We start from the raw sequence: 12251 nt of genomic DNA on the forward strand, positions 1-12251 counted from the left end.
GAGAAAGCAGAGATCCAAAGTTTCTTTGGTAAGAAGTACAGACATGTGTGACGAACTAGTGACTGCTTTCTTCTAGTTCAGTATCTCACGAAGATCTTGGAAAATAAATTCTTCCCTGTGCTGGTAAACATCTAAGAATTCCGGCTCAACTTCGCAGTGGCATGCAGAATCTCCTTCCAGCACAAGTGGGTCTGCAGAAAACCTGACCTTCAAATCAAATCATTCTCGCACGGATGACAATGAAAATGAGGAGAGTTTTCCAGCTAGAAAAAGTGTTCTAATTACATGTCCCACAAAGATCAGAATAGATTCTAACACATCAAATAGCGGTTTTAGTGGGGGAGTATTTAAAATTAGATAACTGGTAGTTAACTGTTACCTGTAAAGAAATAAACCAGAAGTTCTAAGGAAGGAGACGGGTAGACTTAAGAGCCCTGCTTTATAAGACTTAGAAACTATAGGTCTCATAAAGTTTAGAAGGAACACTGTCCAGTGTTTTGATAAAGAACTCACAAGCTTTTGCTGTACTTCGTCTCCACACAGAGCTGACCAAGATGAACATTTAAATTATTCTGGGACTAAAACCAGCTAAATTACAGGGTGGAGAACCCATCACACGCGATGATTTCTGTGAAAACACGTCATGATGGACATCTCTGCCTCAGTTTCTGTCCTGTTTTGGTGCTTGGCTACATCTCTAGATAACGCTTAAAACTGTAAGAACTTAAAACTGTAGAGTCTTCTGGAGTGGAAATAGAGAGAAAAGGCAATCAGAACAACTTGATTTTATAGTCTGGCTCAATTAATTTATTAATTTTTTTTTTTACCATTTTTGGGGAGTTACTAAGTGTGCAATGCTATGTAAGGACTGCACTCGCTTTAAAAGAGAGCTTGTGTTTTTCTTTCTGTTGTACTTCCCTAGTCAGCAAATCAGAGAGAGATTAATTCCCATGGTGCTGCTAAATGTCATAAACATCTATTTCCACATTCAAGAAGAGCTATAACAGCATGATGCAGCTAAGCAGAAAATACACAGGGGTTTCTGCTACATGTCAAATATCGGGTTTTTTCCATTCACCTTCACTTGAGCTTTGTTACTCCTCTAGAACACGGACGCAGGAGCTGCTTCGACGAAGCCTGCAGCAGCCCACTCTCCAAGAGTGGGCAGAAAAACACACAGAAGCACTAATATTTGCAGCCGTGTTATTTAGTTATGTTTTAATCACCTAAACAGCAGAACAGTTTATCTTTCCTTCTCGAAATAAAAGATGTGATACAGCTACGGTATCAACGTGCAGGATTTCAGAACCAGCAAGAGTGTTTCAGGTCCTGTAAATCTTTCTAAGCACTAGTTTCATGTCATCTGATCACAAACACTTGCAAACCTGAAAACAGACAATGAAGAGGAAAGAGATTCAGTTACTTATTATGCCCATTTCTTGCTTTAACATCTGTTTACGTCAGCTACCAGTTTTGAATTTGACTTTAACTTATTCCTGTGCTGCCATAAACTCTTCTTCCAATCTAATGTTTCAGAAAGTAAAAACTATAAAAGCTTGACAAAGAATCATTAACTCATGATTTTGACTAACGTTTGAGACCTTTTCTGTTAAAAGAGGCTGAAAAGCATGCTGAAAGAAGCTAAAAAAGGAAATTCTAGAAAATGAAACTCCTTGGCTTTTCTCAACCTGAAACAATTTCAACTTCGATTCCAAATGTAGAGTTCAGTTGTGTTGCTTCTTCTGTACTTTCTCCATTAACAGGTCTGGTTATTGAGTAACTCGGACTGTACAAGGTATTTTCCCAGGTCGTTTCATACAGCCTAATGCTACTGCCTGCTTGTGTGAGAACACGGAACAACCGGGACTCGCTGCATGCTCTCCTCTGAGGAGTTCAGTAAGCAGTTCAGGAGAGAACTGATATAAGCTCCCTGCTGTGTCTCCTGCTTTGGGGACTACGCTGGTCCTTTGAAACATGGATTTTTTGGAGATGGGAAGGCTGTGGTAGTTGCGAGCCAGTGGAATGAGGGGGTCTTTGACAGTGTATTTGCAGACACCAGCATAGGCCTTGGGATGAACTAGAGCCTCAGGACTTCGACGGACGAGATTCTCTATTTCCAGTTGTCCATCTTGCCTCTGTTGAAAGCTACTGTGCCACAGCAGACGTGGGCAAGCGGGAATGGATGCCCACACATCAGCTGTTAGGGTTCACTGCCCAGTGTATTAGATAATACCAGGGACTGAGGCGGGTTTGGACTACGGTGCCGAACTAGGAATGCAGCTGGAGCAAGTGAGACACCGACACACAGTTCTGCCTACTCTGCTGCCACGGGTAGGGTAATCATGGCAAACCAGTGGTAAAAAAACAGCTGGAGATGGCAGCATCTCAAACTGCCTCAGCTGGTAATCCTGAAATTGTGAGTCAGAGGCTTCTCTGTGAGGATTTACGAATCACTGTCACTGCTAAACTGGAAGTCAGGCTATCTCAGCAAATCTGCAGCTGGAACTAATCCCACACAATATTTAACGCACAAAACCAAAACAGGTTGATTGGGCTTTTTGCGGACTACAGAGCACCACAGCATTATCCGGGTCACTCAGCTGTAAAATGGAATGACGGCCCATTGAGATGACAGGTATCCAAAGGGCAAAGCTGTTTCCAGTGCCACAGGAAAGAGGAAAGCAGCTGCAGAGATGATGTCCTCTGACACAATGCCATGTAAGGAATTACAGCCGGATTACTACATAAATAATAAATGCCATTATTAGAAATAATGGAACCTATCACAAAATGCTAAGGCAATCTTTCCATCGACTAACACATTCATGCCCGCATCAGGAAAACCTTTCTAAAACAACAGAGAAAACATGAATTGCTAAATCTCCTCTGCTGTGCTTCATTTGGTCCGGATATTCCTGAATTGCAGCTATCCTATTGTTTCAAGTTGGTCTCTGGGTAACGCATTAAATGGCAGTCAGCTTCCCCTCCATAAATCAACAGCCAAATCTAGAGAGCGGGGTGAAAGCAAGCACTGATGTCTCAGTTATGTTGTGTTCTGGGAGCTCAGTGCAGATACCTGCAGCAGGAAAAGGATTTTTCTCTCGTACCTCTTACTTACCGTGACTCCCAGACTAGTCGCTGGCTGCTGGCCAGGCTAGGCTTCTCAGCTAAGCTGCAGGAGAACAGACAATGTTTTCTTTTGGCAATACACTTTGTTCCATCATAGTCAATCAGAGGAGTTTCAGGACACAGAAGGTGGGTGGGGATTTAGACACTTATCCTTGTGCAAAGTGGAACCAACCAATGCAATATCCATGTGCTCAGAGCTCCTGGGTGGGAATATTTTCAAGCAAATAATAGTAAGCAAGATAGTAAAAAAATAAAAAACGCCCAAATGCAGCTATGGTACCTGAAGGCAATAAAACAGGCGTGTCGTGGCCCGAGTTGAATGAAGAAAAAAGAAATACAGCCATCTACAATTTTATTTTTTTTTTTAGAAAACCATGATTTTGAAAGTCATTACAACGTATCTTTAGTAGTTTTCTTTGGCTCTATAAACACCTTTTTCCACTTAATTTACAAGGCATACCTGACTGCAAACTCGATTCGGCATCATTTAAACCATTACTTTGAGCTTGCTTTCCACATAGGATAAGATCCACTGTTTAGGATGTGCCCTGACTTCTGTGATGTGCTTCTGACTTGATTTTCAGAAGAGGGATGGTCTCACCTAGTATCTAACAGGCAGGAATGTTCAGAAATGGCTGAGTCAAAGATCTGTCATAGAAATGATAACCTATTTACATTTTGTACACATTTGCTGCTTTCAAGATGAATTTTGAAGATTACCCCCCCCAAGGGATGAACCTGTGTTTTCATCAATATCGTCCAAAGGAGAAGCGGGGTGTCCGATTTTCAAATTCGCATCCTTTTCTCCAGACCTTGTTCTTGCTCTGGGGCCGCAGAGAGACCCAACCGTGTCCCCGAGCCTCGGATTTCCGAAACCCTTGCAGGAGATGATGAAAAGCAGAGCGCTACGCTGTCAGGGGAGCGTTACGGGCTGTTTGTTATGGGGGTGGGGATGCAGAACAACTTCTGCTCTGTAAATAATCAGGATTTATTCACTTCCTCATGAAGGTGCAGCACAAAGCTTTTTTCCTTTTAGAAGATTTACCACCAACCATTCCCCCGACAACCAAAGCTATAAATTACTGCACTGGCCAGCACAACACACAGGCCGAAGGGAAACTGGGAAATGTTGCAACTAGAGGTGGGAGCGGGGCCACAGCCCACAACGGGCACCCCAAAACCGGGTCACAACTTCAGCCCGTCCTTTTAGGGACCCTCTCCAGTACCTGGGGGACTTTCTTATTATTTTTTTAACTGAAGTTTCTCTCAGCATCGAGCCGACAAACGCTTTGCGCGACAGACTGCAGGGCAGCGATGCCCCCCGGGCCCACTGCTCCCCACGGGAGGCCCCGCTGCCGCCCCTCTGCTCCCCCCACCAGCGAGCGGGCAGCCCCGGGGCTGTAAAGCCCGGCCCTCCGCCCGCGGCCGGCGCGGCGCCTCTCCTCCCCTCCCGCCCATCTGCTCGGCGCGGAGAGACGCTCCCCGCCCGCCGCCCCGCTCCTCCCGCCGTCGGCGCATGCGCGAGGCCGGGCCTGGCCCCTCCCCTCCTCTGCAGTTTACCTCAGCCAGGCGGGGGCGCGGACGCGGGACTCGAACCGGCGGCTCTGAGGGGAGTGAGGGCTGCGGCGCCGCGCCGAAGCCTCCCGGCCGAACCCCTCCAGACCCCGCCTACCCGCAGCGGGCGTAGCCAATCAGAGACCGCTATTCCCCCCCCCCCCCCGTCCTGACGCCCTTCTAACCAATTCTGAACCCCCTCACGCTGCCAGCCAATAGAGAAAGAGCTTGCTGTTCCGCCCCCAGCGCTCCCTTCAGCCAATGGGAAGGGGGACTTTCTAAGGGACAGTCGGGCCGTTCACCGGACGGGAGCTCTTTCCCGGTCGGGGGCGTGGCCCGCCCCGCGGGGCGTTGCCGTGGCGGAAGGCGTGGCCTGGGAAGGGTATATAAGGACCCACTGCGGCGGCGGTGCCATTTTGTGTAGCAGCGCCTGGAGAGCGGCCGGCGGGAGGCGGCGGAGGGTTTCGGGGTTCGGACCAGAGCGGCCGGATGGTGAAATCCTCCCTGCAGCGGATACTCAACAGTCACTGCTTCGCTAGAGAGAAAGAGGGGAATAAAAGCACCATCATGCCCGCTGTGCTGAGCCTCAGTACCGGACAGAGCAGGTGAGGGGCCGGGGCCTCCCTCAGCCTTCGCACCGCTGGGCGCTCGCCGCCTCCTCCCTTCCCCTCAGGGCCCGCCCTGATCCTTATCCTCCTCCTCCTCCTCCTCCTCGTCCCTCAAGTGCCGGTCGCCTCCCCCGTGACCGGGGGGAGGGGAGGGGTGCTCCGTGGCGGGTGGGGGAGGGGCGGCCCGCGCCGCCGCCGCCTCAGCGCTGGGCGCTGCGGCCTGGCCTCCTCCCCCGCAGAAAAAGGGGGGAGGGAAGGGGGAGGGAAAAAAAGTAAAGAAAGGATTTTTTTCAACGCCCAAGGCGGCGCCTGCCCCCGTCGTAGCGCCCGTTGCACCCCCTCCCCTCTCCGGGGAGACTCGCCGCCGTGCCGGGCGACACGTCCCTCCGCCCCGGGGCGGGGGGGGCTGCCCGCGGCCGCCATCCCCCCCCAGAGTCGCCTCAGACACCCGGCTGCCTCCCGCCGTGTGCCACGTTAGCTGCCGTCTGCCTGCGGGGAGAGCTCCCACCGCATCTCTGGAGTTGTCATAACCGTGGGAGGAAGCCTTGCACAACGCGCACCGGCCCCTGATGGGAGGCGGCGGGTCCGTAAGCCGCTCCCCAGCAAGTTAACGGGCTGAAAGGTGCCTGGAGACAAAAGCTGGGCTGGAGGCAGGGCCTGGAGGTGCCGCCTTCCTACCGGGGAAGAAAACCCCCACAATTAGGCAAAGATATCAAAAGATTGAAAGCTGTTACCCCTTACGAAAACTAGTCGAGGGTACTGAGCCTAAAGGAGAACGTAAGAGCGTTAGGAGAGCTGTTAGTTTATGACTCAACCAAAAGATTAAGCAATCCCGACAGATGCTGGGAAGAAAATACCTGAATCGGGGTGACCGGTGTAGAGTGATGGAAGCTTAGAACATCGGTCTGCCTTGTATGAAGGAAGCCATGATTAGACCTATGTGGGCTATGAATTTTTTTTTTAGAAAGCCATTTTTATACTTGGCTACTGCTTAGAGATTATTTTTTTCCAAGAGGAGTAAGTGCACACAAACACCACTCTAAAATATATTCTCGATTGCAAAGGATAGGTAGCCTTCATTATGCACCACCTTTCATCGGGTGAAAGGTGAAATTGTATAAATATTGCCACTGCATACTTCTGGACAGGATGCTTAAAGGCTTATTTGTAAGGGTAATTAGGAATGCATACCTCTACAACCATTCTGAGATAAAATAAGTATGCTAGTACTGAAGAAAAGTGTCTCTCTTTTAAAGAGCCTAAAATAATGGATTGAACACTCATTTAATTGAGAGCGCACAAATCTAAAATTTTTTAATAAAACTTTGCAGTTGCTGTGCTTACTAATGCCTTCCAGCATGTAATATTTGACCTATATGGCCATTCAGTGCCTTCCTATTACGGATTATTCATCGCAAGTTTCAAGCTCATTAAAAAATTTAAACTCGTACGAACTGTGCAAAATGGTGGATTATTTTGTACATGTTTATTCTGATTTGCAAATGGCTGCTGGCACTCACAGACAGGACGATTGTGAAAATTTCCCTAAGGGCCTCGATTGCTGCATCTGCTGAGATGATGCAACTCAAGAGTGAGCCTGCAGGGTGAAGGATGGTGCAGAGGGAGGGGCCAGTCAGCACGGCGTTTGCTCTTAGTACAGTAGAAGGCTTATTTGCTTAAGCAGGCTTATATGGATGGGGTCAAACTTAGCATGCGTACAAGAAATGTGTTTCATATCTTAAGAGGATAACATTCTTAATGTTAAGAACTGAACTTGGCCGAGCAGCGTGAAGTTGGCTCTGAAGAATTCCGTGGAAAGGCTTGTAGGTTTTCAAAGATTCAGGTGTGGTCTTGAAGTTAAAACTGGCGAGCTTGCTTCTGAGCGTGGTGAAAACATTGGAGGTAGTGACATCTGTGAGACTATTTTGTGTAATTTTCTGGTCTCAAGCCAAGATGCAAAGGTCTAAGGTAATTAGGGCCGCATATCACAGGGAAAAAAAGGATCCCTAGCTTGCTGGGCCAGGGTACTCATGATAACTTAGGACAACAAGGTAGGGAAGAAAATGGATCTTGCATATGTGATAGCAGAATGGTTCTGTTCTTGAGATCAGGTCCAGCATACTCTGCCTTGGTATAGAAAGACACCTTGCTCACTTCAAGCTGAGAGTATTTTCATCTCCAAGTTAGCCTTTCCCTCAAAATACTGCAGTAGTAGCTTTCTGACCCCTGGGTCAGAGGCAGTGTTCCTGTCCCGGAGGTTCCTTTGTCTTGCCACATCCCTGGGTTGCAGTGGGAGGAATTCTCTTGGCCTAGGTTGGCGTGTTTTTTTTTTTTTTAAATCTTGCCATCTGATCACTGTTTAAAACCTAGAATTCACAGGGCTTTGTCTAACACTGCTCGTTTGCCTCTCTAACTGTGATCCCTTTCTAGTTCCAGGGTTCCCTTCAATTGCTGTAGTAACCTGGGTCCGGGGCCTCGGTGGTGCTCCTGATGTCCCTCACCCACCCCTGAAGATCCCAGGTGGGCGAGGGAATAGTCAGAGGGATCACAATCTTTCAGCTAATTTATTTTATTCGGTGAGTGTGAATAATAATAAGCAGCTTGCTATGGTGAGCTTGAATGCATTTCTTGCCTCAAGCCTATTAATGGGAGTTATCCCTTCTCCAAAATGAATTGGAAATAACTTTGCACATATTACTGCTACAGGATAATCGGCTGAATGTAACAGAAGAACTAACATCTAATAACAGGACAAGAATTCTGAATGTCCAGTCAAGGCTTACAGATGCCAAACACATTAGTTGGAGAGCAGTGCTGAACAACAACAACCTCTATATAGAAATTCCCAGTGGTGCTCTGCCTGAAGGGAGCAAAGACAGGTAGGTAGAATAAAATGCAGCTGCGGTTTCACTTGCCTCCATCTTGAAGGCCTATCAGGGTGGAATAACACAGTACTGTTGATGTTCTCTTCCATTGTTCTGAAAGCTGAAGTCTAATTACGGTGCTTGATGCGCTCTTGTGAGAAGCTGCAACTAAGTGATGCTGGTTTGAGGTTGGCTTCTACCTGTTTTGTCAGGCAGAACCACCCAAAACGTCTGTGATTTCAAGCTGTGTTCCCAGGTACTGGGTGGCTACTTTTATCCACTGAAAACACCAGCCTGGTTCCGAGTCTGCCACTGCAGTTCTCCCTTCAGCTGCAACAGAAAAGCATGTTTTTGTGTTACTGAAGGCCTAGATTTCTGCCTCAAGTTAAACCTAGGGCTCAGGGATTTCCTGTTGGTGTGAGTCTCCAAGCACTAGCCTCTCATGCCTACGAGTTCATGTGCAGATTGGCTCACAGGGCCTTGCTGACTATCTCTGAAGGAGATGTTTGCTCATGGGCATTGAACACCTTGTATTTGTCTTGTAGTTTTGCAGTTCTTCTAGAGTTTGCTGAAGAACAGCTTCGAGTTGATCATGTGTTCATTTGTTTCCACAAGAACAGAGATGATAGAGGTAGGTGTTAACTCATAGCGCTGTCTCTAGAGATGTGAACGCAGTATTTGAAGTTGGTTTTGGTGGATGCTTTAACTGTTGTACAGTATCAAATGGCTGAAACTTGTTTTCTGCTTTTTTTTTCCTAGCTGCATTGCTCCGTACTTTCAGCTTTTTGGGCTTTGAGATTGTGAGACCAGGGCATCCCCTTGTCCCCAAGAGACCAGATGCTTGCTTCATGGCCTACACGTTTGAGAGAGACTCATCAGAAGAAGAATAGATTGCAATGTTTGCCTCTTAGAGCTTTCTTGTTGTCTATAAAGATGATTCTGTAGAAATTTTGTCAACATCTATTACAGTATATATAACTGTGTATGAAACATTGTGACCAACTGCTCTGGTGGTGAGATGTTGAAAATTTCAGACTCCACATCTTTTTCTGGATTTGTGCGCATGTTGTGGTTGTGCAAATAAATGCTCCCTCCAAATTAGCAGTATATTTCTTGAAGTTTAATATTGTGTTTGTGATACTGAAGTATTTGCTTTAATTCTAAATAAAAATTTATATTTTACTTTTTATTGCTGGTTTAAGCTGTTTAAGACTTGCACTCTGAAGAGCTGGCTCTGGAACTGCCCCAACCGTTAAAGCTGCAGGTATGGAAAGGCGTTCATTCTTTTCTTGACTGGAACTCATGGCTACGATCTACCAGGACTTGAAATAATCTAGCAATCCTGTAAAAGCCTACTTTCAGTGAAATAATTAGCAGGTTGCCCATTTCCACTGGTAATTAAGATCCCTGCTCTGTCAGTGTTTCGTAGGATACTTCAGGGGATGTGTTAGTTGGAGAGCCACCAGCGAGGTGCTGAGCAGCACAGCTCGCTTGAGCTTCAACTGTCTGAGTATCAAATATGCAACTTACATACCTGGAGTCTCAATGTTACTGGTAACAGTGGAGTCGAACGCCAGTGTGTGTTAAGCACGCAGGATGGCTTGACGAGTTCTTTGGCCGTGATCTAGGAAGGCTTGTGGCGCTTCTGTAGCTAAATACTGTCATTGAGGCTGGGCGGCCCCCGAACAGGAGCTACAGCTCTCCCGGGGAGACGGATTGGGGCTGAAGTGTAAGGAGAAGGGGCCGTTGTCAAGCGGTGCCTGTTGCTGGGGTCCTCGGACATCTGTTAGCGTTTAGGATACAGGACAGAAGGGAAAATGGCTGCTTGCGTACTGCTAGAATTAACAGAACTTGTGCTGAGGTTACTAGAGAGAAGTCTCCAAAGAGCTGTGCTTTAAAGCACTGTATTTCAATTTTTTTTTTCAGTACTTAACACTTGCAGCTTTGGAGGCTTGTTCGGCACCATTTCAGCTGATTAATCTTTCCTCTATAAAACCTCGGAGCAGTGAATCCCTGGGGTGGGTTATTTTACCGGGTTGTTAACGCTGTGAGTCGGTGTAAATAGAGGCACGTGAGCTTTGTGAGTGTGCGTGTGCTCTGCCAGGGGCCTGACGCCCCCGCTGAGCTTGGCTTTAGGGACTCTGCGCGTTGTGAAATGTTGTATACAGGTGAAGGGTGCCTAAGGGTCACCCCACAGGTCATCCCTAGGCAGATGTTCTGGGCTAAGCAATACTGGAATCACACGGAATACACCAAAATGTAATCCCTGAAATTCCCTTCTCGGAGATGCAGCGGGGAGCAGATCCCGTAGTGGGATCTGCAGCACGAAGTAACCCAGGGGGATAGCACCGTGTTCCCAGAGAGCCTGTTGTTAAATTAGCAACACAGTGAAAGGTGGATGTTCTTGATGGTCTGTTTAATTGGCTTCAGATATTTATATTGGCCTCTCGCTAACGCCGCCCCAGCTTGGGCTGTGCTCTGCTCCTTGGGTCCCGGGGTACGGCACGTAGCACAGCCGTCACCTCTGCTGGGACCAAGGCTCCTGGCTGCGCTGCAGTCGAGTGAATGCGAGAGCTCTCCTTCCCACAGGTCTCTTGCCAATTTTTTTTTGTGGCCCTACAATCGTGCTCTTCCTGTGGGTTTTTTTTTTTTTTTGGAAAGCTGTGAACTTGCTGTTCTCGGTGTGCCAAAGGCCAGCAAAGAAGAGGTGGGCATGACTGGGGAGAGGGCGTTCCTCCTTTACTCAACAGGCTGGCAAAGGTCTGAAGTTCATAAACTGGTTCTCTAGAGAAATTCTCGTTTTTTGTCTGCGATGCTGCGCCTACGCTGCGGTCGTCTTTCAGCAGGGATGTGCGAGTGCGGAGGTTTACATGGTCCTGCATTGAAGGCCATGGTCCCCTGTAGACGTTTCGCTGACCTTGGGTGCTCCAAGCTGCTCCTGGCAGAAGGGGAAGGGGTCACCCAAGGTGGAAAACAGGAACAGGGGCGCGGGGGGTGCTCGGAGGTGCCGGCCTGGGGCTGGGGTGGGCCTGCAGGTGCTGGCAGAAGCAGGTTTTGTCTTTGTTTTTCCAGGATCAGATGCCCAAGGTGGCTTTGGGCAAGCTGCTGCCGTGCCAGGGGCTTTACTGCCATCTTGTAGCCACGCAAGATACTACAGGAGAGGTTAAGGCTCACCCAGGACAACCCCTCCTGCATGTTTTTGGCCCAAAAGCCCATACTGAAATTTGAACGTTTCTGTGGACCGGCTGTGCTTGGGTGGTGACCATGTCGGGGTTTGTGTGGCCGGGGAGCTTGTTCGGTCCCCCTTTGCTCGTCCAGCCTTGGCAGGGAGGCTGCGCTGCCGGGATTGGGTGCTGCTCTGGCGGGGAATGGTCCCCCACCGTGCATGGAGCCTCGCACAGAGGGGCTGTGCTCTTGGCTGGGTCTTTGGCCCTGCTGCAGCCCAGATGATGAGGCTGCTGCCTGCCCACGCTCAGCGGGCAGGGCAGGAGGCAGAAACCCACCGACCAGGGGAGCTGGAAGCATGCTGCTCTTTGGTTTCATCTTGGGGGGTCAGGTCACAGCTCCGGTTTACCAGGGTTTTTTTTTTAAGCTCAGGGACTCCCAGGAGGGCTCCTCCCTGACCCAGCCGTGCCACCAGCTTCAGTGACTCCTGGTGTGCCACTGCCCACGTCCATGGGCACGCAGGGGCTGCCCCAGCGGTAGCTGTGGGGAAGCCCGGGAAGGTCCGTCCCGCCGTGTGCACAACCCACAGAGGCTGCTCTTGCTGCTGTCAGGTGATAGCTGCGAGTGGATTAATAATTACTTAATTAATAATAATATAAATGACCTGAGCAGGGCCTTGCACGGCATTCCACTGTGATGGCCACTGGGGCATCCGCGTGGGTTTGGGGACCAGGGTGCAGATCCCACGTGGTGCTGCGTGTTTTATACCGAGCAGCAGATGCAACGGCCCTGCCTTGGTGCAGCCAGAGACCGACCCTGCAGCCCGGTCCCCGGGTGCAGCAGCCATAAACTGACCCGAGCTATTTACTAGACGCCATTGAGACTGTTGTGGCTAATCACCGCCGGGCAGTGAAGTTTGGCTTTGTGTTTC

General features: G+C 48.9%; 1 protein-coding gene and 1 long non-coding RNA gene across 3 annotated transcripts; one reads left to right on the forward strand and one right to left on the reverse strand.

Moving 5' to 3' along the window:
- Positions 1 to 1189: 1189 nt before the first annotated feature.
- LOC143170867 (uncharacterized) lies at positions 1190 to 4725 on the reverse strand. 2 transcript variants are annotated; one of them, XR_012997110.1, is made up of 3 exons: positions 4690 to 4725; positions 3119 to 3172; positions 1190 to 1385 (listed from the first exon to the last, which is right to left on the reverse strand). It is a non-coding gene; the product is annotated as an uncharacterized LOC143170867 (long non-coding RNA). The 2 variants fall into 2 exon arrangements; XR_012997109.1 differs by having other exon boundaries at positions 3119 to 3329.
- Positions 4726 to 5099: 374 nt separating this feature from the next.
- On the forward strand, positions 5100 to 9344 carry OAZ1 (ornithine decarboxylase antizyme 1). Its single transcript, XM_076359119.1, is given in 6 exon segments — positions 5100 to 5288; positions 7722 to 7779; positions 7781 to 7867; positions 7998 to 8170; positions 8701 to 8786; positions 8915 to 9344. Coding segments are annotated over 6 exon segments (651 nt in total). The 5' UTR covers positions 5100 to 5172; the 3' UTR covers positions 9046 to 9344.
- The last annotated feature ends 2907 nt before the right edge of the window (positions 9345 to 12251 follow it).

The sequence above is a fragment of the Aptenodytes patagonicus genome, chromosome 25 (genome assembly GCF_965638725.1).
Source record: "Aptenodytes patagonicus chromosome 25, bAptPat1.pri.cur, whole genome shotgun sequence".
Taxonomy (NCBI): domain Eukaryota; kingdom Metazoa; phylum Chordata; class Aves; order Sphenisciformes; family Spheniscidae; genus Aptenodytes; species Aptenodytes patagonicus.